General features: G+C 39.4%; 1 protein-coding gene across 1 annotated transcript in view; it reads left to right on the top strand.

The window, feature by feature from the left end:
- The first annotated feature begins 496 nt into the window (after positions 1-496).
- Positions 497-20285, top strand: part of COL22A1 (collagen type XXII alpha 1 chain) — a 197340-nt gene continuing 177551 nt past the window's right edge. Inside the window, exons 1-2 of the mRNA XM_042869694.1 lie at positions 497-584; positions 5260-5826. Coding sequence (XP_042725628.1) covers positions 497-584; positions 5260-5826 — 655 coding nt within the window. The remainder of the gene's footprint in view (positions 585-5259; positions 5827-20285) is intronic.

Here is a 20285-nt window from a genome sequence, read left to right as displayed (position 1 = left end):
ATTTCTGAGGCTTGGGAACTGAAAGCAGCCATGGGCGAAGTGGCAATGTGTGTGATTTGCAGTGGGCTGTATCCCAGCTCCTCGTCTTGTATCTCCTAATGATGAATATGTGGGAGGACCATGTCAAGAATAGTTTCCACTCCAGTGCGTTGATTGTGCAGTTGGCAGTGAGCTCAATTAAAGTATAATAATCTGGTAATCTTTCTCCTTTTCCACTCAGGCTGCTGCACACTGAATAGAGGCAGTGAAAGGCTATAGCATTTGAAAAGTAGGTGAACTTCTTGCCTCTTTGTCTGAGTGGTTTGTGTCTCGTCAATAAAATGAGAAGCGGAAGAGACAACTCCCCAAAACCATGCTCCCATGCCTTGCATCATTACTTTTGTTTGCTTTTCTGTGAGATAACACTTGCTCTTTATTTTCCTTGATAGGCCACAGATTGGATTTCTAGAGAGCTTCCCACCACGGTGAAAAGACAAGCTGATGTGAGAAAGGAGATATGTCTGTTATGGGAAGATGCCATTTACTCTGTCTCCTTCTTTTCGCACTTGTGTTCAGTGAGGAGAGAACTGAGGCACAGAGAGCAGGTATGCACCATTCCACTCCTGTTAAATAGTGGCTGGGGTTTTTGCAAGACTGAGATGCTATCACTGTTATCATTGTAGGAAGAAAGCAATAAAAAAGCAAGCAAGATCCCCTGGTGTCCAGGGGATCAGGCCCAGCCAGCATGGGTTCATGAAAAGCAGGTTGTGCTTGACCAACCTTGTCTCCTTCTACGACTGGGTGACCAGTCTGGTAGATGAGGGAAAGGCTGTTGATGTAGTCTACCTAGATTTCAGCAAAGCCTTTGACACGGTCTCTCACAGTATTCTCCTGCAGAAACTGGCTGCCTGTGGTCTGGACAGGTCAACCCTTCTTTGGGTAAGGAACTGGCTAGAGGGCCGTGCCCAGCGGGTCGTGGTGAATGGAGTTAAGTCCAGCTGGCGACCCATTTCAAGTGGTGTACACCGGGGGTCGGTACTGGGGCCCATCCTGTTTAATATCTTTATTGATGACCTAGATGAGGGGATTGAGTGCACCCTCAGTAAGTTTGCAGATGACACCAAGCTGGGAGGTGGTGTCGATCTGCCTGAGGGTAGGGAGGCCCTTTGGAGGGATCTAGATAAGCTGGATCACTGGGCTGAGGTGAATGGGATGAGAAGAAAAAAAAAGGAGAAAAAAAAAAGGAGTTTTTAGACTTTCTTTTAGTCTGAGGAATTGCTGCTTTAAAGAGATGTTAGTGATCTGCTCAGGCTGGAGAAGAAAAGGCTCTTGGGAGATCTCACTGTAGCCTTGCAGTATTTAAAAACAGCTTATAAGCAGGAGGGAGACTGACTCTTTTCATGGTCTGGTAGTGACAGGACAAGGAAGAACAATTTTGAACTAAAAGAGGGGAGGTTTAGATGAGGCTTTAGGCACAAATTTTTTCTCAAAGGGCAGTGAGTCACTGGCACAGAGAAGCTGTGGATGCCCCCTTCTTGGAAGTGCTCAAGGTGCCAGATTGGATGGGGCCCTGTCCAACCTGATCTAGTGCCTGATTTAATGGTTGGCAACCATGGTCATGGCAGAGGTGTTGGAACTACACAATCTTTGCAGTTCCTTCCAACCCAAGACATTCTGTGATTCTTTGTTTTTATGATTCTACGATTTTTGTAAGTCTTTTAGTATCAAGTTTCAAAGGAATGACTACTTATTAACAAATAAAAAGTGAAATGTCATCTTTTCTAGTTCTAGTGGATCAGTTACAGAAAGGAAGTACTGCTTATAATTTCATTATATAATTATGTTAAATAATTTTGGTCTTATGGCTTGTTTGTGAACTATTTATAATGGCAGTGTAGCAAAATGGTTGAGCCAGTGTCTGAACAGGTGACTACAACTCTTGGAATTGGGGTTCCGGAGAGCATTCCTGTAATTAAAAAACTGAAAGTTCACTTTCTATGAATTATGTCCCATATTCCCTTAAAGTGAACTGTTTCTGCCAGTAAACAACATTGTAATAGCATTCTTGGAAAACAATCAATTTTACCTAGCAGTGGACAATGCAGTAATAAAAATGCAGATTCATACTTACTAAAAGCTTTTCTGCAGCATTTAATCTCACTGCCATCAGCAAAGAATGACTGACTTTAAGAAAAGAATCCTGAAAGACCATATTTTTCTGCTCTGCAATGCTGCCTGAATAGGCATCACATTTTAGACTTCAAAAACACCTCGTTTTAAGGCTCATTGCCCTTGAACACAGATAGGATGGATTCTTTCTGTTCTGTTTGTTTTTAAAGTACAGTCATCTCATCTGCTGAAAGTCATTAAAATGAACAACGGGAAGCTCTTTACTTTGTGGGTTTTATAGTTGAACCTTTATATTTTGTGGTTAGTCTCAGATAATATTCTTTCAGAAAGCAGAGATTAACAGTGATTTTTTCTTTCATCATGGAAATCAGAGATTTCTTGCTTAACTTTTTCTGTTACATCCTTTATATTCTGCAAAAAGCAAACAGAACTAGGCAATCTAGCCAATATACATGGGTGCAATGTAATTGGCATTTCATAATACAAAACCATATTTTCCATCATCTTCACACTCTCTTTGCTGAAGAGAATTACTGCAGTCTCTGTGCAGCAGCTTCCAGGTAGCTGCTCATGCTGCTGATATATCCAGACAGATCCTTCTTGCTTTGTGGTTACAATCAAGGATTTCCTCTTTTATAAAATTCCATCACAAAACATGATCCCATATGGACAAGTTGTTTTTAACATGACTTCAATCCCATATGGGCAGGTTGTTCCCTTTGTCACAGAAAGAACAGCAACACCTGGCTCAGGTTTCTGGCATGTCCCCTGTATCAGAAGTAAACACAGCAACAGATGATGCTCATTTTTCATCATCCATAACGTACCAAGTGTATGTTCAGCCTCTCTCAAAGCTATCATGTAGTATTGTGAGCGTTGCTCTACAGTGTTGTAATGTCTGACTGTAATGCTGCTTCTCTTATTTGAAGGCAAGTTCTCTTCATGTTACTGAGCCATCCACACACTCCTTTCCAGTGCAGGAGCTGTTGTAAGACTCCTGTCCTTTGTAGGGCAGGTGCACAACATTAAAATGATCAATAGCATCAAAACTAATATTTGAAATGTAAGCACAAATGTGGGAGAAGACTTTGTAACCTACCTTTAGGCTCCGATATCAGAATTCTGTGAAGACATGATAACAGTATCATACCCATCCACCTTTGGATAGTGTGTTTCATACTTCTGTTCACTGAGGTGGCTGTCATGCAAGTACTTGGATACCTCCATATTCTTTGGCCTGTGGGGAAAAATGTCTAGTCTTCAAATAACAGCTGGAATGGATGCTTTTACATTAGCATTTTAGATGTGTTAAAGAGTGCAGAAAGGAGTGAGTGTTTCCTAAGGCCTGGGGAGCCATAAGTGAGATGGCAGGACTGAAGATGTTAAACCATGAATCCAGGTCATCAGAGAAGCTCATAGTGATGAAACAGGACAGAGATCAATCCAAGAACATGACTAAGCAAGGCATAGTGCAAATGTGGTCTAAAGACAGCAGTTGGGATCAGCCGTCTACTGGGCAGATCTGCAGAAAAGAGGCATGTCTGAGGTGGTAAGACAAGGGGAAGTGGTTCCAAATTAAAAGAGAAGATATTTACGCATAAGAAATCAGGTTTTTTAATAGAAAGGGTGGTGAGGCACCAAAGCTGTTTGCCCAGAGAGGTGGTGGATGCCCCATCCCTGCAGAAGTTCAGGATCAGGCTGGACTGGACACTGTGATTCTATGAGTTAATATATCTTGATCACTGGTATGTAGAGGTTCAGTTGCTGGAGCCTGGCTGGAACTAATCTGGGTGTGAAAACACAGAAATCATATAGTGAGGATGTCACTGACGTATAGAGAGCAAAACTGTTCTCAGTGAGCATACTTTAGAGTCACAACTTTCCTTGACTACTCCCAGATTTTCTGATCAATGGAAGTGTGTTGGTCAGTCCAGAGCATGGAGGAAGTTAATGTCATGGTTTTGATATTAATAATTAAGTGGTGCGGGCACTTGTATGGACCAGTTCTCTGTCATTAAGCGCTATATGTGCTTGTTTTTTACATGTTTTGTCAAATTAGCCTTTTAGGATTGATTCAAACAAGCAGTTGTGCTTGTGAGATGGTGTAGGACAAGAACTAATGCAGAAATGATGACAGGTGGTTGTGACCCTATATAAATCGACTCTGTAGAGCCTTCAGTCTTGAAGCTGTGTGGTTTGTTAGGCACTACGGTTTATAATGGTAGATTAAATATATGCATGTATATGTTTTTCCAGGTGGCATAATGTTAATATATCTTGGTCATCTCTGGGAATTTTTATGTATATTTTGCCTGCTGGTTTGCCTATAGTCAGAGAGAGCTAGAAAACATCTCCTGGGAGATTTATTTTCTTGGCAATCAGCTGACAAATATGTGATCAGTCTGGTTTCATAGGGCAAAAAATCTGCAACTAAAATACATTTGCCTTTCAGATTACACAGGCCACAGATTACAAATATCATGGCTGGAGCCAAAAGGGTGTTTGTAGAGATGAGTGAACTTTTTCAGTATAAAGAAACTGCCCTTTGTTGTCAGGGAAGCCATCCCAGTATTCAGTGAGTCATCCTTTAGTCAATAGTCAATGGCAGAGAGCCTCAAAATCGAAATAATCATGTTATAAAGTTGCTTCACCAAGCTATCATGCTGAGCAGAACTGCTTCTAGCTAAGAATACATAAATCTTAATGTTAACGCAGGAGGGAACATGAAAGCTTCACTACTCAAGGTCAAGATTGGCATAGGGAAGGTCAGAACTGGTCTCTTGAGCTGAAGGTCATTTCAGAGCATTGCCTGAGCAAAGCAACTGCAATGAAGTTTTTAAAAGAGAAAAAATAGCTTCATATACATGCAGATGGTGTAGGTGAAAGATTGAGCAGAGAAAGTTAGTAGTGCAGGAAGAGGAAGGGTATGCATTTCAATGAGAAGTGCATGCTGATCCACTGTAGATCTGAAACAGAAGAAGTGAATCACAAGGCAGAACGGCTGAGAATCTGCACTTTCTCTGCAGAAGAGGGAGAGAGTTTCTTGTCTCCTCAGCATTGCTCACTGAGGAACCATGCCTGTGGAATATTTGTTTTGTCTGATAGTTGTGTTTCAACTTTCCTCAGCAATGTATTCTGCCACTTTTGCAGGTTGCAAGAATGTTCATTATGACCTTGTTTTCATCTTGGACGCCTCCTCCAGTGTCGGAAAAGAAGATTTTGAGAAGGTTCGACAGTGGGTGTCTAACTTGGTGGAAACTTTTGAGATTGGTCCTGACAAAACCCGTGTCGGTGTGGTGCGATACAGTGACAGGCCAACCACTGAGTTTGACCTGGGAAAGTACAAAACCCGTGAGGAAATCAAAGAGGCCGCCCGAAAAATTAGGTATTACGGGGGTAATACAAACACTGGAGATGCTCTCAGGTACATCAATACTTACAGTTTTTCCCAAGAGGCAGGTGGGAGACTTAGTGATCGAACTGTTAAAAAAGTGGCTATCCTTCTGACTGACGGAAGGAGCCAAGATTATGTCTTGGATCCTGCCAATGCAGCTCGTCAGGCTGGAATCAGGATCTTTGCTGTGGGTGTCGGTGAAGCCTTAAAAGAAGAATTGGATGAGATTGCTTCAGATCCAAAGTCTGCTCACGTGTTTCATGTCTCTGATTACAATGCCATTGATAAAATTCGGGGGAAGCTGAGAAGACGTCTCTGTGAAAGTAAGTAGACCTCACAGTTCTTTTACACGAAGAGAATTAATAGGTTCAATTAACATGTAGGTGTGAAAAGCTCTGATTTTTTCCTTTCATACTTACCTGATTATAATTCTATGCTGATAGCTCTTTATTTTATTGTCTTCTATTTTCTTCCACTCTGTAAGAAGTCATTTTACTACATGGCTTGCGTTGGAACTGCTCCCATTCTAGGTTCTTCTGCCCAATTTAGCTTAAAGTATAGATCAGCTTCTAGTGGTCAGCTAGAAAACAGATCGTGAATTCCCTTTTCATTCTTAAATAGTTCAACTGCCTGTATTTTTGGACTAAATGGATTTCATCTGATTTATTCTGACATTGGTGAGAAGGTTGATAATCTTATTTATACCCCAAATTTAGTTAAGTTTGCATGGGAATCTTTGTGTTTTTGTTTTGTTTTTTTTAATTGAAGTAGGGAAGTTTTTTATTTTGTTTTGTTTTTCTTCTGTCTTTATTAGATTAAAAAAAAAGTGCCCTGTATAATCTACTGAGAATAGGAAACAAAAGGAAACTTATTCGTTTCTGTCTTTAAACATCCTAACTCTACTAACGACTAGTGCTCTGCCTAGCAACCCCATAAATCTTGGTGATGTTTTGAGTGGTGTTTAGTAGAGAACAGTGTTCTCTTGTTCTTGGTTTTGCTGCTTTTCAGTGTATGTTGTGGTCATTTTCAGTTCTTTAGGTCAAATTAATTAGGTACTCTTCTGGATCATAGGTCTGAACTTGAAAGACAACAGATGAATCTCTGTGGGTTGCTGTAATGCTGTAATGTCAGTGACCTGGTCTACAGGCTAGGAAGTTGTCTTACTGTCTGCTGGTAGAAACGTATCTGGGAAGAAGCGGGTCTTCCAGTTTGATGTTGTGAAGCTCTATTTTTGTTCTCCATAACATTTCTTTGCAAGAAAAATGTGTTAATGTAATGCTCTGGACTTATGAGTGCTTCTTAAATAAAAAGTTGCACTTGTAGACCTAGGCCTGGTGATGTTGCCCCACAACGTCATGATATGACTGCTTTTTTGCTGCTTGAATAAAAATGCTTGTAGATGGTGTGAAATACAAGTGAAAATCATGCTGGGTATTCACTACACGTTGCAGATTGAAGGAGCTGAATTTTTCTTCTTGAAAATGTATGTAATTATACACTTATGACCAGAGTAGAATAAGGCAGGGTAAGCCCTTCTTGGTGGATATACTCAGACAACTCAAACAACCTCTTACTGAAACTGCTGAACAACCAAATTCTAATTTTCCTTTGAAAATCTGTCACATTTCTTTTCCAGGAAAACTGCTTTTAGTACTTCTTACCTGTTTGTTGCTTTCTCAAGAAAACATTTGCCCATTTGACAAAGTACAGTGCCATTTGTTTGTGGCTTTCTGAGTCCATGCTACATTCACAGACATGTTCATGTCACTCCTCAATAGATCCCAAAGGATTACTAGGAGCATATTTCATCCATATGTGATAATTATCACTCTCCAAGGTGTTTGTTTCCACCTTCACCAGTAGGTTTGGTGTGGAGAAATAAAGCCTCTGAAAGGGTAAATGAAAGGAAAAAGTTTAGTTGTATTAGAAACAGGGAAATTTAAGGAGAAAGCTGACTGCTGTATGGATTGGTTTCTATGTAAGAACAAAGGGAATCGGACAGCCGTCAATGAACATTATTAATTAAAGAGGGAGCAGAGAGAAAGGGAGTTAGGTGAACAAACACGGAGTGGATAATGTGTACGTTTTGAGGGACATTCAGGCAGAATAATGAAGTGTAAGATAGTTGGCAGTGACACAGGGGAAATAACCATCTGAGTGCATGAGGAATTTGAGAGAAGTGGATCCAGTATAGAAAGGGGAGTTAACAACTAGGGCAGTAAACACAGCTGCCTTAAAGTGTATCAGTCTTTACAGTGGCATGATTACCACATCCACAGCAGGTACAAGAAATAGGTCTGCAAAAGCTGTTCCTAGTGGGTGTTTTTCTGATTCAGAGATCCCAGTGAGATGCTGCAACATCTCTAGATCCTTCATTCCAGCCTTGGTAGAAGACACTTCTACTCAATATCTGGCCTCAATCCTTCTCACTATACTTGGAGCCCGAACCTGTCCTATATTAGCATAGACACTGGATAACCTTTTTTTATTCTCTGAATAGTGAAGTGGAACTGTTCTGGAGGATGAGAGGGAGCTGGTGCAGAATCCAGTCTCTTCTGGTGCCTGTGTCACTTTTAAATGCTGTTTTAATATGTTGGGAACAGAAGAAGAGTTCACTGTAAGGGCTATATCTTACACGTATTTAGAAGGTAAGACTTATAATAGATGTTGTGGTTAACAATCTGTAATTTCAATGTGACAACTCTGAATAAAACAGGAACATACAAACCACTGGTAGGTGGAGAACATGATGAGGGCATATGCCAAGATGCTATTTAGTCTGTGCTGAGGTAAAAGTGTGTATCATCAGAGCCAGCCTAGACTTTTAATAGATGCAATCCTCTGTGAGCTCCTGGGAGACATGAATCAATGAGTGGAAATGATAGAGGGGAAATTATTTTGTTGTACTGACCAGTGATGAGTTTTCCAGTCTTTTACTACTATATTACGAAATGGGAAGACTTGTGCAGAGTTGCCAATAGAGGATTTCATGCCAACAGCTGTTCATAATCACTTGTCTCTGGTCTCACTGGATGTCTGTCTTAGACACTGTCATCCCATCTTGCTATATCTGACTGAATTTATTGCTAAGAACATGCCATTATGTTCATTTTTAACTTCTTAGCTGCTATTTGATCTTGTGGAAATGAGCAAGACAGAATCAAAAAATAACATGTCTGCTCAGTGAGATGTTGTGGCAGTGGGAGATATTTTTGACAAAAGTCTCCACTATGTTGTGGACTATATTTAGAAGGCAAAAATGGGTGATTCTTTCACAGGACAGCAGGAGAGATGTATTCTGTTAAAAATTCCAGATATGCGTTCTAAATAGAGTTTCTGCTTATATGTTGTTTAGGTAACAACAGGCAGCTATGGAATATTTAAAAATATACTGGCACCTGCTTCTGGTAGGTAAATAGAAGGTTTACGCTTGTCAAACACAGCCAACTGTTTCAGATTCAATACAGGTTTCATCTGATTCTGAACTTGATATGTTAGTGCATATATAAAGCTGTTGACCTGACATAGATCTGGTAGCTCTGGATGTTAACTTCAATAAGAAAGACATTGCAGTGGTGCCCTAGAACACCCACATGTGGTTAGGGATAATTGTTTCTTCAACAAAATTGATTACAGTGTTCTGGATCCGTTTTTCTGTTGTTGTTAACCAAGACAGGTGATAAGATGCTGTTAGCAAAACTGAGCAAAAATGTTCTCCTAAAACATTCTTGATCTCATTCTGACTCCATAAAGGAGAAGCTTGTGACTTGGCAACTTCAGGCTCATTTCTGAGCTCTAATCTACTGCAAAGTTCAAATTTCACACTTTGAAAGGAAATTTGGCATGAGAGCTATAGTCTCTGCTAAAAATTATTTTTTTCTACACCTAGTAATAGGAGAACCACAAGCAGATGTTTTCTAAGGAAGTACTGCGCTCAGCGTTGGTCCATGACCATTAGTAAGTTGTATTTGTAATGCAGCTCTTTCTACAATCAACTTTCAGTAGCCTGTGAGCTTGTTTTACCTTTCACTATGAGTTCTTCTATAAGTATGTGGAAGACTAAAGGACTATGTCATTAAATCAGTCTCAAATCTTAGCAAGCATAATGAGCTAGAGCTGAAATATTTCAGTATCTGATAGGTACCAATACTTCATCATTAATTTCAGTGCAGATACCAACTCCTGCAATCAAGTCTCAAAAGCAATCACATGTTCAGATGATTCATAAAGTGTATTCTATTTTGTACTTGTCTCTTTTGATTTTGGGTTGTGTGTGCAGTTCATAAAATGTAAGTCCAATAGTACCATAGCTCTTTTTCTAAATGCAAAAATGCTTCCAACCTTCCATGCAGAAGCTTGAACACCATTCAAAATACTGAAACTCTTCAGTTGTTTAAGTCAACTTCCTCAAGTTCATGACATATTTGCAGAGGAATTTGCATTAAAAAAGCAGTCTGTTTCTTTGTGAACTTTAATATTAAAAAATATCTCATATATAGAGAACATGCTAGAGGATAGAGGATAGGACAGTTCCTAAGAAACTTATCAGTATGATGGAATCATACATGAGTACTGAAATATCTGAGCACACCAGCACTTAGCAGTACTTACCTAACTGATGACATGAGCATTTTTTACTCCTTGTTGTCCTCTGAGGTTTCACTGAAAAAAAAACAAGTATTTATAAATAGCTTTGCGTTAGACATCATGGAATAGGGACGGAGACAGAATTTGTAGACTTGGGAATCTGCAGTCTACTCTTCCTTTCATAGTCTGTGTGTTCTCCAGAAGTTCGGCTTCGTGGTAGTTCCAAGCCTTGGATTTACTGCAGGGTGGTTTAGAAGCTGTTTTTTATTGTTGTAATCACTTGTAGAGACCTTCCACAGATGTGAACATTTGTCATGTGGGCAGAACTTACGGCATGCCATACATTTACTTGTAAAAAATTGTGACACCCTCATCCATGTTGGGTGCAGAGAAGGTTGAAGTGTTTTAGGGTGTTTTAGAGTAATCTGAAATATCTAGAAGACTGGCTAAAGTCTCATTAGCACCATATGTCCCATGGGGTCAATCTCACTGTTGTGCCTCCAACTCCTGTATACATCACACATGCCACAGATTGCACTCCTAGTGGGTTGTTGTACATTTGTCTGCTTGAACAGTACGTTCAAGCAATGTGGCTATCAATTTATATTTTGCTTGAAAAAGGAGCAAAACTTTCACTTCTCATGGGTGATGGCCTGGCAGGATATAAAATGACTGATAGGTCTAGTGGTTATCTACCTTCTGCCATTGGTTGAAGGACAGTTTGCTGTCTTGGTTTGTAGCTCTAGCAGACACAGCAAGGATATTCTTTTATTCTGTTCCAGCATTCTTTTGTGATTAACACCAAACACTTGTCTAAAATTATTGAATTAGTGAAAAATAACTCCAGAACTGGTGAAATACCAGAGCTCAGGAGCTGAGCAGTGACTTTTGGTTGATTCAGTTCCTCCACAGACTATTTAGAAGAAACTCTTTTCCCAGATTGCGACTGCAGACCTGTTCTTCTATTGTAACATCTCCAATTCACTTAAATAACTTCCTATTTTGCTTGTGACTCTGAAATGAATAGGTTTATTCTGAGATTAGCAACAGTGCACTTTTATGACCAGTTAAACCCGGCCCTGCTGCTAAAAATGTCTTACTCCTCCTTGCTTGTTTCTCCCATCTGTCAGCACAGGCTTTTAAGTGGCCCTGCTATGAACAACAGCAGGGAGCCAGTGAATGTTCTTTCTTTCCTGGATTAGTTTTCTCTCAGATTTAGTTCACTGTGAAGCCACATGGCTGTTTGTTGTCTCAGAGGAGAAACTGGCACGAAGTGAGAGTAAGTAACTGAAGATGGGAAGAAGAGCTGTGCTGTGTCTTTTGGTACGTTGCTAATTTGTACTAGCTTGATGGACTATACAACATTAGCTAAAGACTTCAGAAAGCTGAGCAGAATCCTCACTATAATGTGAGCTGGTACTCTGCTACAAAGTGGATTGCTAGACAGGTTCTTCCCACCCAAACTCAGCTTCTAGGCTTCAGCAGAGCATGCTTTGCCTTGAGCACACTGCCTGTTTAACAAAAATAGTCCACTGCAGACTAACTCTTCATGATTCTATTTTACATTAAATAGACTTTTCACCTGCCATAGTTATTACTAATAGGTGAGATGGGGGAGCTGGCCACTGCTCCCAGCTGGGCACAAAGTGGCTGTCAGTCCCTCCAGGCAGCACATCGATATTTCTGTGATCCTACAGCTGTACCTTCTCTCCCCCAACTCTGCTACAGCTTTGGAAAGTGATTTATCAATTTGCTTTTCTTTCTTTGTGTGCTGGAAAATGCACGCATTGTCTTCCAGTGCTGCCTTGTAGCAGATGTGATCTTGTTCCTGCCTTTTACTTAGGGCACAAAAGTATGGATGCAACTGTCAGTGATGCAACATAGTTTTAGAAGCAACTCCAGGGCAGAAAATGGAGTTACTTCTGTTCTTCTTTGACACAGCTGAGAAAAGTAACCTGCTCCAAAATTTATCTTCCAACAGAACCGCTGGAAACCTTATCAAGACATTTTGAAAGTAGAGATAGAATAAAATGACATCAATTAAATCTTTTGCACTTACCTTTTTTTTTTTTTTTTTTTTTTTTTTTCAAATCTCCAGTTTCTTTCTTTATCAGTTACATTGAAATAATAATAGTATCTTGAAACATAGACAAACTTTTACATGAAACAATGAATCTCTGAACTGCCAACAATACCTTATCCAAAATCATAGAATCTAGTCGAATGAAACATCTATATTAGCTTGAAATAGTCTTTCTTGCTTTTCAGAAAAGAAATCTCTCTGAACAATGTTTAATGTACAGTAAAACTAATTGTAAAGGCAGAGAGAAGATTAGGCTTATGACAAGTAAAAGCAAGTCCCAGACATTAGAAAGAAACATTGAGACAATCAGGAAAAGTACGAGTCTCAGTGGCAGGAGAAATTACATCTTATGAAAAAATAATGTGCTATTTAGTGAACAAAAAGAGGAAAAATATGGTAACTATGGGAGCCATTCCTAAACAGTGTAGGAATGAAAGAGAAATGCAGAAATAGGAATAGACAAAAAGCTGTCACATATTCTCATGTGCTCAAAGTTATTAGCACCTTGTTTCTCAGCATTGCATGCAGGCCTCATTGATTTTGCAGGAGCACAGAGTGCTCAGCACTTTCAAAAATGAGGCCATGGAGCCCAGTACATACCAAATGCAATCAGAGGGAGGCTTTCTGTCAGCTACAATGAGCTCCAAATGATGGGGTGAAAGAAAGGGCTTGTCCTTGGGACAGCCCTATCTGTCTTGTGTTCCTTTTCTAATGGACCAGTGAGGAACCCTCAGCAGAACAAATAAACTCTGACAGGGACCTCTGTATTCAGACTCTCAGCAGGAGGTTAGGGCAGGGAACACAAAAACCTATGAGGTTTAAGTTTTAATTACAAGTTTTTCTTAACATGCTAAATGTATAGATGAAGAAAAACCCTTGCTAGGTGTCCTTTGCAAAGCTAATAGCTCTCTTGTGCAGCCAAAGCTTTTTCCCCACTTAATTTACAGACCCTTAATCTGAACTTCACTGAAAGAGTCACAGTGCATTGAAACAGGGTGCTCAGGGAAGTGGTGCAGTCGCCATCACTGGAAGTATTCAAGAAAAGGGAGATGTGGCATTTAGGGACATGGTTTAGTGGGCATGTTGATGATGGGTTGATGATTGGTATGGATTGTTTTGGTAGTCCTTCCCAACCTTTATGATTCTATGATGCCTCTTCTTCCAGTTCTGTGTCTTTCTGATCTGTGTTTAGAGGACCAGGATGTCTGTGCCCAGGACTAAAGCAAAGCTTGTCATTTAAATTTCTAAGGATTTATTTTGTAGTTTTCTAGGTAGATCTCTGATACATGTAAGATTCTCTGCTACAGAGATTTTCACCCAGGGGTTGTTACTTGAATTCAAACTCATATGAAGTAATTATTTCCTTTTTCATCCAGCACTCAGCAGTGCCTCAGTAAAGGTAGGGAGGCACAGGTGTGTGTCCTGTCTCAGGAGACATTCAAGTGCAGAATGGACAGGACTCTAAGCAAACTGATCAAGCTGTGGGCATCCCTATTTACTGCAGGAGGTTTGGACTAGATGCCTTTTAAAGGTCCCTTCCAACTCAAACGGTTTTGATTCTTTGATAACATGAAGTGATTCATACTTTCTTCTTTGGAAAGTTTCTGAAGTTTATCAGTCCTTTTGGTCATTGAACCTAATTCCTAATTTTATTTTAAATGAGCTGGGCCAACAGACAAAATTCAATTGCTATGTACTGACCTGCTGAGAATATTTCTTCCCCAGTGGTAGAGCCACACTGTGGTTAAGTTGGTAGACTATTTTTGTTAGTAAATTGTAGGGTGTTTAAATCCCATCAAAGTCCCTACAAGTTACACCCAGAAGCCATATTCTTTTTAAAATTGCTAATCTGTTTATAATGTAAAACAAAAAGCATTGAGGTGATTTTGAACACCTAGCTTTTTGGTAAGGTAGTAAACAGTTTCTTTAAAATGCAAATAAGAAATTGAAATGAGTCCTGTGATATTAATGTTATTGCAAATCATGGAGACTGTACTGGAATTCTGCATAAAAAACCCTTCAATATGCTTTCCGTTTTGGGAACTGCAAGTACTAATAATGCTAATGCTGACTAGAAATAGAAGAGGTTTCTTTCAGGAAAAATGGCTGGATCAATTGAATACAGTGATTTTTTTACCTTGATGTTCCTAAACTGTCAAACAGTAGCCTTCTGTGTTACCGGGTTTCAAAACTCAGTTCATTTCATTACATCTTAATAGTAAAAATTGTTAGTTTGACTATAACTTGATCCAAACTCCAGGAAACTGAAAAATACTTACAAACAAACATATATACGCATATGTGTTTATATACACTCTGAAAAATAAAGCTATGTCCTTTCAGCCCGAAGCATCAGTTCTCTTTTTATTTTTTTTTACAGTGCTGCAGACAGAAAACCATAACATGTTAAAGCCCTAGTGAAGATGAAATACAGAACATTTTTACTGCAGTATAACTACGCAAGATCAACCAATCCACCACTATTGGGCAAGACTTTGTCTAGCTACACTGCAGTCAAAATCCCTGTGCTTTTTCCCCTAGGTTTTTATAGCAAGATGGATAACATATATTAGTTATTTGCTATAAAAGCCTCTTACTTTTGGCAGTAAAAACATATCTCTGACTGCAATGCTATTATGACAGAAGTAGGAAGGTGCTGCAGAATTTTAGTTGCTCGTACTAATACTTTTTCACAAACCACTCTAAATCTTGTGGGTGTTACTGAGTTTAAAACAGATGTTGGATCAGAACTGAGATTCGCAAATTGAATTAAACAATAGCATTACCTTCAAGTATTGTAGCTTTACCTTCAAGTAGCTTCTGTGGGATTCATATCTAACTTCAGTGGCTTTAAAGTTATTTGTCTAGACTCTTTTGATAGTCAGCAGAAAGGAATAGACACATCCAGAGAGTTATTCATCCTTTCTAAGAAGACTGACCAAGACAAGTGGCATGATTCAGTTTCTGAGTGCCTATCTCTTTTCATTAACTTTCAAGATAGTTTAGATAACTTGCTCGTATTCCTCATATTGACAGCCAATGTCTAGCTATCTGAGGCCATGATATCAGTGCAGTTGCAGGAGACAATATGCCAGGTCAGAAAACTATTTTCAAGTATTGCTATATGTAAAGGGTAATAAAGGGTAGATATGACACCAAGGGACATGGTCCAGTGGGCACAGTGGGGATGGGTTGATGGTTGGTTTAGATGATCTCAGTGGTCTTTTGCAACCTTAATCATTCAATGATTGTTCTATTGAATTGTACTTCATCCCTAAACCAAGTGCAGAAGTGATTACTTTTGTGAAAAGAATGTTCTCCTCTCCCTTATCTTGTGCTTCTTCCTAAGCATTGAGGTAATTTGGCTCTTGATTTGAAGTGTACTGTGATACTACCTGCTCCAATAAATTGACTCATTATAGCAAGGAAATAATGCTTTAAAAAGCAACAAATGGCTAAAATACAATTAAGAGTAGCAGAGAAGGAGACAGGTATTTTAATTAAAGTTATTGAAAGAAACCTTCACTAAGGATCACCTTTTTTACATCTTAATTTTAGCAGGAAGGTTGCAGCCTAAGACAGGCCCACAAATCTGTTCTTCTTCAATGATCTTTCAGGCTTTCACTGTAATAAAGCCAGACCCAAACATAAATGGATCTCTCTGCTGGAATCAAAATGAGAAAGATCAGACCAGTTCACATGTTGGCAAGTCTGTGTTACTGGTCCATTCCAAACATCTTCCTATACAAGCAAGCTAAGACTTCACATGTAAGAGCTAGTGAAAAAGCCTGGTAGAAGAACTGTGAGTATATCTTGTGGGCCTTTTCAACTTTGAACTCTGAAAAATGGCTTTGAATCATCACTGAGCCCAAGTATGTAGTTAGGTAATTTAAATTCTTTACTCAAATTCCCCTCAACGATCTTTTTTTTTATTCAAATACCTAAAGGAAGAATGCAATGAAGATGGATCCAGACTCTTTTCAGTGGTGCCCGGTGCCAGTACAAGAGTCACTGAGTGCAAATTGTAAGAGAAGAGGTTCTCCCCAAACATGAAAAACCACTTCTGTGCTGTGTTGTGTGGGTGGCTGAGCTCTGGCAGAGGTTGTCCAGAGAGGCTGTGTAGCCTCCATCCCTGGGAATCTTCTAAAGTCACTTGGACATGGGCCTGGGCACTTTGGGAGGGAAAATCACTTACGTGATTAAATATTTTTTTTTCCTCATTTTTGACACTTCATTTTCCTGTATATTTTGTCAGTGTAGTTTATGGAGAACCTGCATTCACACTCCCCTTTCAGAGACACAGCCTCATTCTAGACTCATGTCCTGTTAGTGCCAACCTCATTGCATTAATGAAAAGGTTAACAGAGCATGAAGCCAGAAGAAAGTCATCATTATCTCAGCTGTATCTCATATGTCATGAGATTTCCTAAACTGTGAGTATATAACATCTTGTGAAAAAAAGGCAAAGCGTCCCAGAAAATTTACTGTGTTAGTTACAAATCTATATACTTAGGGAGGTATCTGCTAACTGTTCCTCCAGGCTATCAAAGAGAACTGGAATGGAATAATGAAATATGCATTTTGATTCTTAACAGAGTAGTTTAAAGATGAGAGTAAAATCTGCCAAGCTACAATTTTTTTGAAAATTCTATCTTGTTTCCCTTGTTTTTTTTCCTACTTCTTTTATTAAGCATAGCAGCTAATGCTTGGCTTTTTTACCTATCTGATCAGCTGTTCTTGGCCTTGATAGTATCCTGAAGAATTAATTTCCTGGGACTAATACTGCATTTATAATGTGTTTCTCAATTTTTTCCTGCTCACAGCTTTGTATGGTATGAGGTCTCTTTTAATTTATGGCAGGTTCAGAATCAAGGATTTTTATCATTCATAAATTAGCAGTTTGTCTTAGTGGGAGGGCATTTTTTTTTTTTATTTTACTGTAAATTCTTTTGCATATTATTATTTAGCTAAAAATACTATCCAGGGTAGTTGCTGAGAGTGTGGGAATAAAGCACAGGACTACTAAACAAATGGAGTTAGTAGATTGCTACTCCCCCAGACCACATTCAGCTCTACCAATTATTTTGAGATGGTTACACATCTCAAGTAACTTGGCTTTGGAAGTACATATATTTACTTGCTGTAATAAAGTTTCAGCTTTTTAATTTGATTTTCATGGGCTCATGCCAAGGTCATAAAACGTTACGCACCCTGTTGAAATTTCCAAACCTATGTCTTGATCATATGAGAACAAGGAAGTTATTCCTTGTTCGGATCCTACAATAAGTTGTTTCCTTTTTTTTTTTAACTTCTTATTTTAAGATAACTGCTCTCAGTTTAGATTATTGCTAAAGCAGGAAGATTGATTCTGTGGCTCTCATCTAGGGCATGGAGTAGTTACACTCATTTATGTTTATCCTCAGTAATATCTCAGTATATTATCTCAGTAATATAAAATCATTTTCCATGCACTAGTAATGCAGTAAGATAATAATTTTTTTAATTAGGCAAAACCTCAGAGAAAGTATTAGACTGATTTTCTGCAGCATTGTGCAGCTATTTATTTTGGACCTGATGTAGTTCTAGCATGTCCAACGGTTTTCTTAAGGTCATGCAACAGGCACTAAAAGATTGCAGAGAAAAACTGAAGTGACAGGATTGACATGCATGTCATGCTGGGATTATGCTATTCAAACACTGCACCAGCAGCACAGGTCTCCTGGTATTTCTCAGCAGGTTCTGAACCTCATCTTCAAGGAACATCTCTGCTGCTGAAAGAGCCACCCATGTTCCTCATCCCATCTATGCAAGCTGTTGGGCTGGGTTTGTGTAATATCCTCACCACACTGGCCATTTTATTGGGTTGTTAAAGCACAAATATGCTTTTAGATGTAGTGCAGCTCCCTCCACTATGGGAAAAACTTTATGCAGGGAGCTTGGTGCTCCTATGCATAAAGAAGACGCACAGGCCTGGTGTAAGATCCAACTGTTTCAGGCTTAAACTATGGCTTTTCCTACTACCAAAAAAGATACAAGCAGCCAATTTAGAAATTATTTTTAGGAATTCATTCCTCACCCTTGAATATATGTGGGTGTATTGGGTATGGGGGTGATGTTCCTACACTTTGCTATCATGCTCAGCACAGTCCAGTACTGTGTGGACAGTGACTGTTTCTATAGGTTTCCAGATTATATTTCTGCTAACTTGTCCTTTCTCTGATAAACAGAAATGTTCAGTGCCACGCCAGGGTGATGTTGGTGCTGGTGCAGTTCAGGAGCAGTGCAGGAACTCATGAGGCTGTAATCGTGCAGGGCTGGCCCTTTCATCTTCTGTTCTTTTCCTTCCCAATAACTGCCTTCCCTTTACCACAAAATGTACAGGAGAAAAACAGCTTTTCAGGAAAAGCGTTTTCTACCCGTAAATCTGTGCTGCGGTGGGAGGAGAGGGAACAGCACCAACAAGAGCAGATAAATTTATGCCAATACATTCATAGCCACAAAGAGATTTGGTTAGTTTGTGGCTTTTCTCTCCTTGTCCACCCTTTTTTTGGCATAAGCTTCCGAGTTACCTGATGTCACCAGAAGGCCACGGGGCTGTGTGCACCAAGCCTGCTCCCCACTTTATCTGTTTATCCCCCAGAGCTTCTGCCTGTGGCTGGGTGGTTTCCCACAGAAAGTGGGAAAGTGGAAGATGCCTATGTTGTGGATATAGGCCCTTCCTGGCTTACCATTGATAAGGAACTCAGGCATGTGTCACAACCCTAGCTTGAAATTAAGCTCCTCTGTGAGCTTCTTCTTCTTCTGCACTTGCTTCTTTTTACGGCATCTGCTAAAGGATTTGTTTTTAAATGTATATATGTGTGAATATGTACGTATCTAACTGGAAGTGAATCAAGAGGTTTTTTTCAGTAAATGCAAATAAAGACTAGGGAATGTAAACCACATGGGTGGCCAAACCTGCTATTCATGCTGGGTGGGTCTGTTCTCCCACAGGGGGAGCAGAACATCCTCATTTCAGAATAGCACAGAGTTTTCATTGAATCAGTGGAAGTTTAATTATACAGTTTTGAAGGGGACAGTGGAGAATACAGTCATATACATCCAATATATTAAAAGCAGCTGGCGTCAGTAAAGATAAACCAGTCTCTGGGTGTCAGTTTATTCCTGCTTGTACGTGAAGCTTTTCATCTCACTCCAAGTCTGAAGCATCAAGGCTGGATGCCAGGTTTGAGTCTTGCTACACTTTTGGGTTTGTAGCTGAGGAGGAACTGTGCTGGGGTGATGTTTGAAGAGGTGTCAAATGTTATATTTCACCTAGAAAAATAAAACACCATGTTTACTCCCCTAAGAATCCTCCTACAAGCATTTAACCTTCCATACTGGATGCATTGTTTCTTCTATGGCAGCTCTTTTCAGTGAAAGTGAAGCATAAAGAGATAAAATCCAACTGCAAGTGGTGTATGATCCAGCTAATAATGTACACCATGGCAATGTTAATTAAAAAGCAATTACACTTAGCAGTTAATGTATGTGTAGCTAATGCAAATAATAGATTGGATCCCCATGCAGAACTTTATGTTTTCCTGGACAGATACTTTATGATGAAAACTTGTGTTTATTTAATAACTGCATGAAATATCTTAATGTGAGAGTCCTGGTCCTGCAGACATGGCACTGTTCCTACCTCTAATATAGGCCCACTGATTCTTTGTCCTATCCTTAGCTGTTTGCCCAGCCCTCCTTTAAGATCAGCAGAGAAACATGCCTATAGTCTAGACTTGTGTCGCTGTTATAAATATATAGGTCCAAATTCATTCCCACTCAGTAATTACAGTGGTGTGAATGTGCTTCACAATTCAAGGCCTGCTTCTGACCAGAGATGAAATTTGTCCTTTCATCAAAAGAACTTTACCAGCCAGAGATAATATTGCTATTCTCTCTTTAATCTTTCCATGTTTGTTAAAAGGCTTCTGGAGTCTCTCTGGAGTTTCTGAGCTTCATTAGATTTGGTCAAACACGATGCCAGTAACATATTCTTATTAAGTTAATAGATTGTGTGTTCTGTTTTTATTTTATTTTATTTTATTTTATTTTATTTTATTTTATTTTATT

Source organism: Lagopus leucura, unplaced genomic scaffold, assembly GCF_019238085.1.
Source record: "Lagopus leucura isolate 7727_CA_CO unplaced genomic scaffold, USGS_WTPT01 Super-Scaffold_100002, whole genome shotgun sequence".
Taxonomy (NCBI): Eukaryota; Metazoa; Chordata; class Aves; order Galliformes; family Phasianidae; genus Lagopus; species Lagopus leucura.
This window is presented reverse-complemented; position numbering and strand designations above follow the sequence as displayed.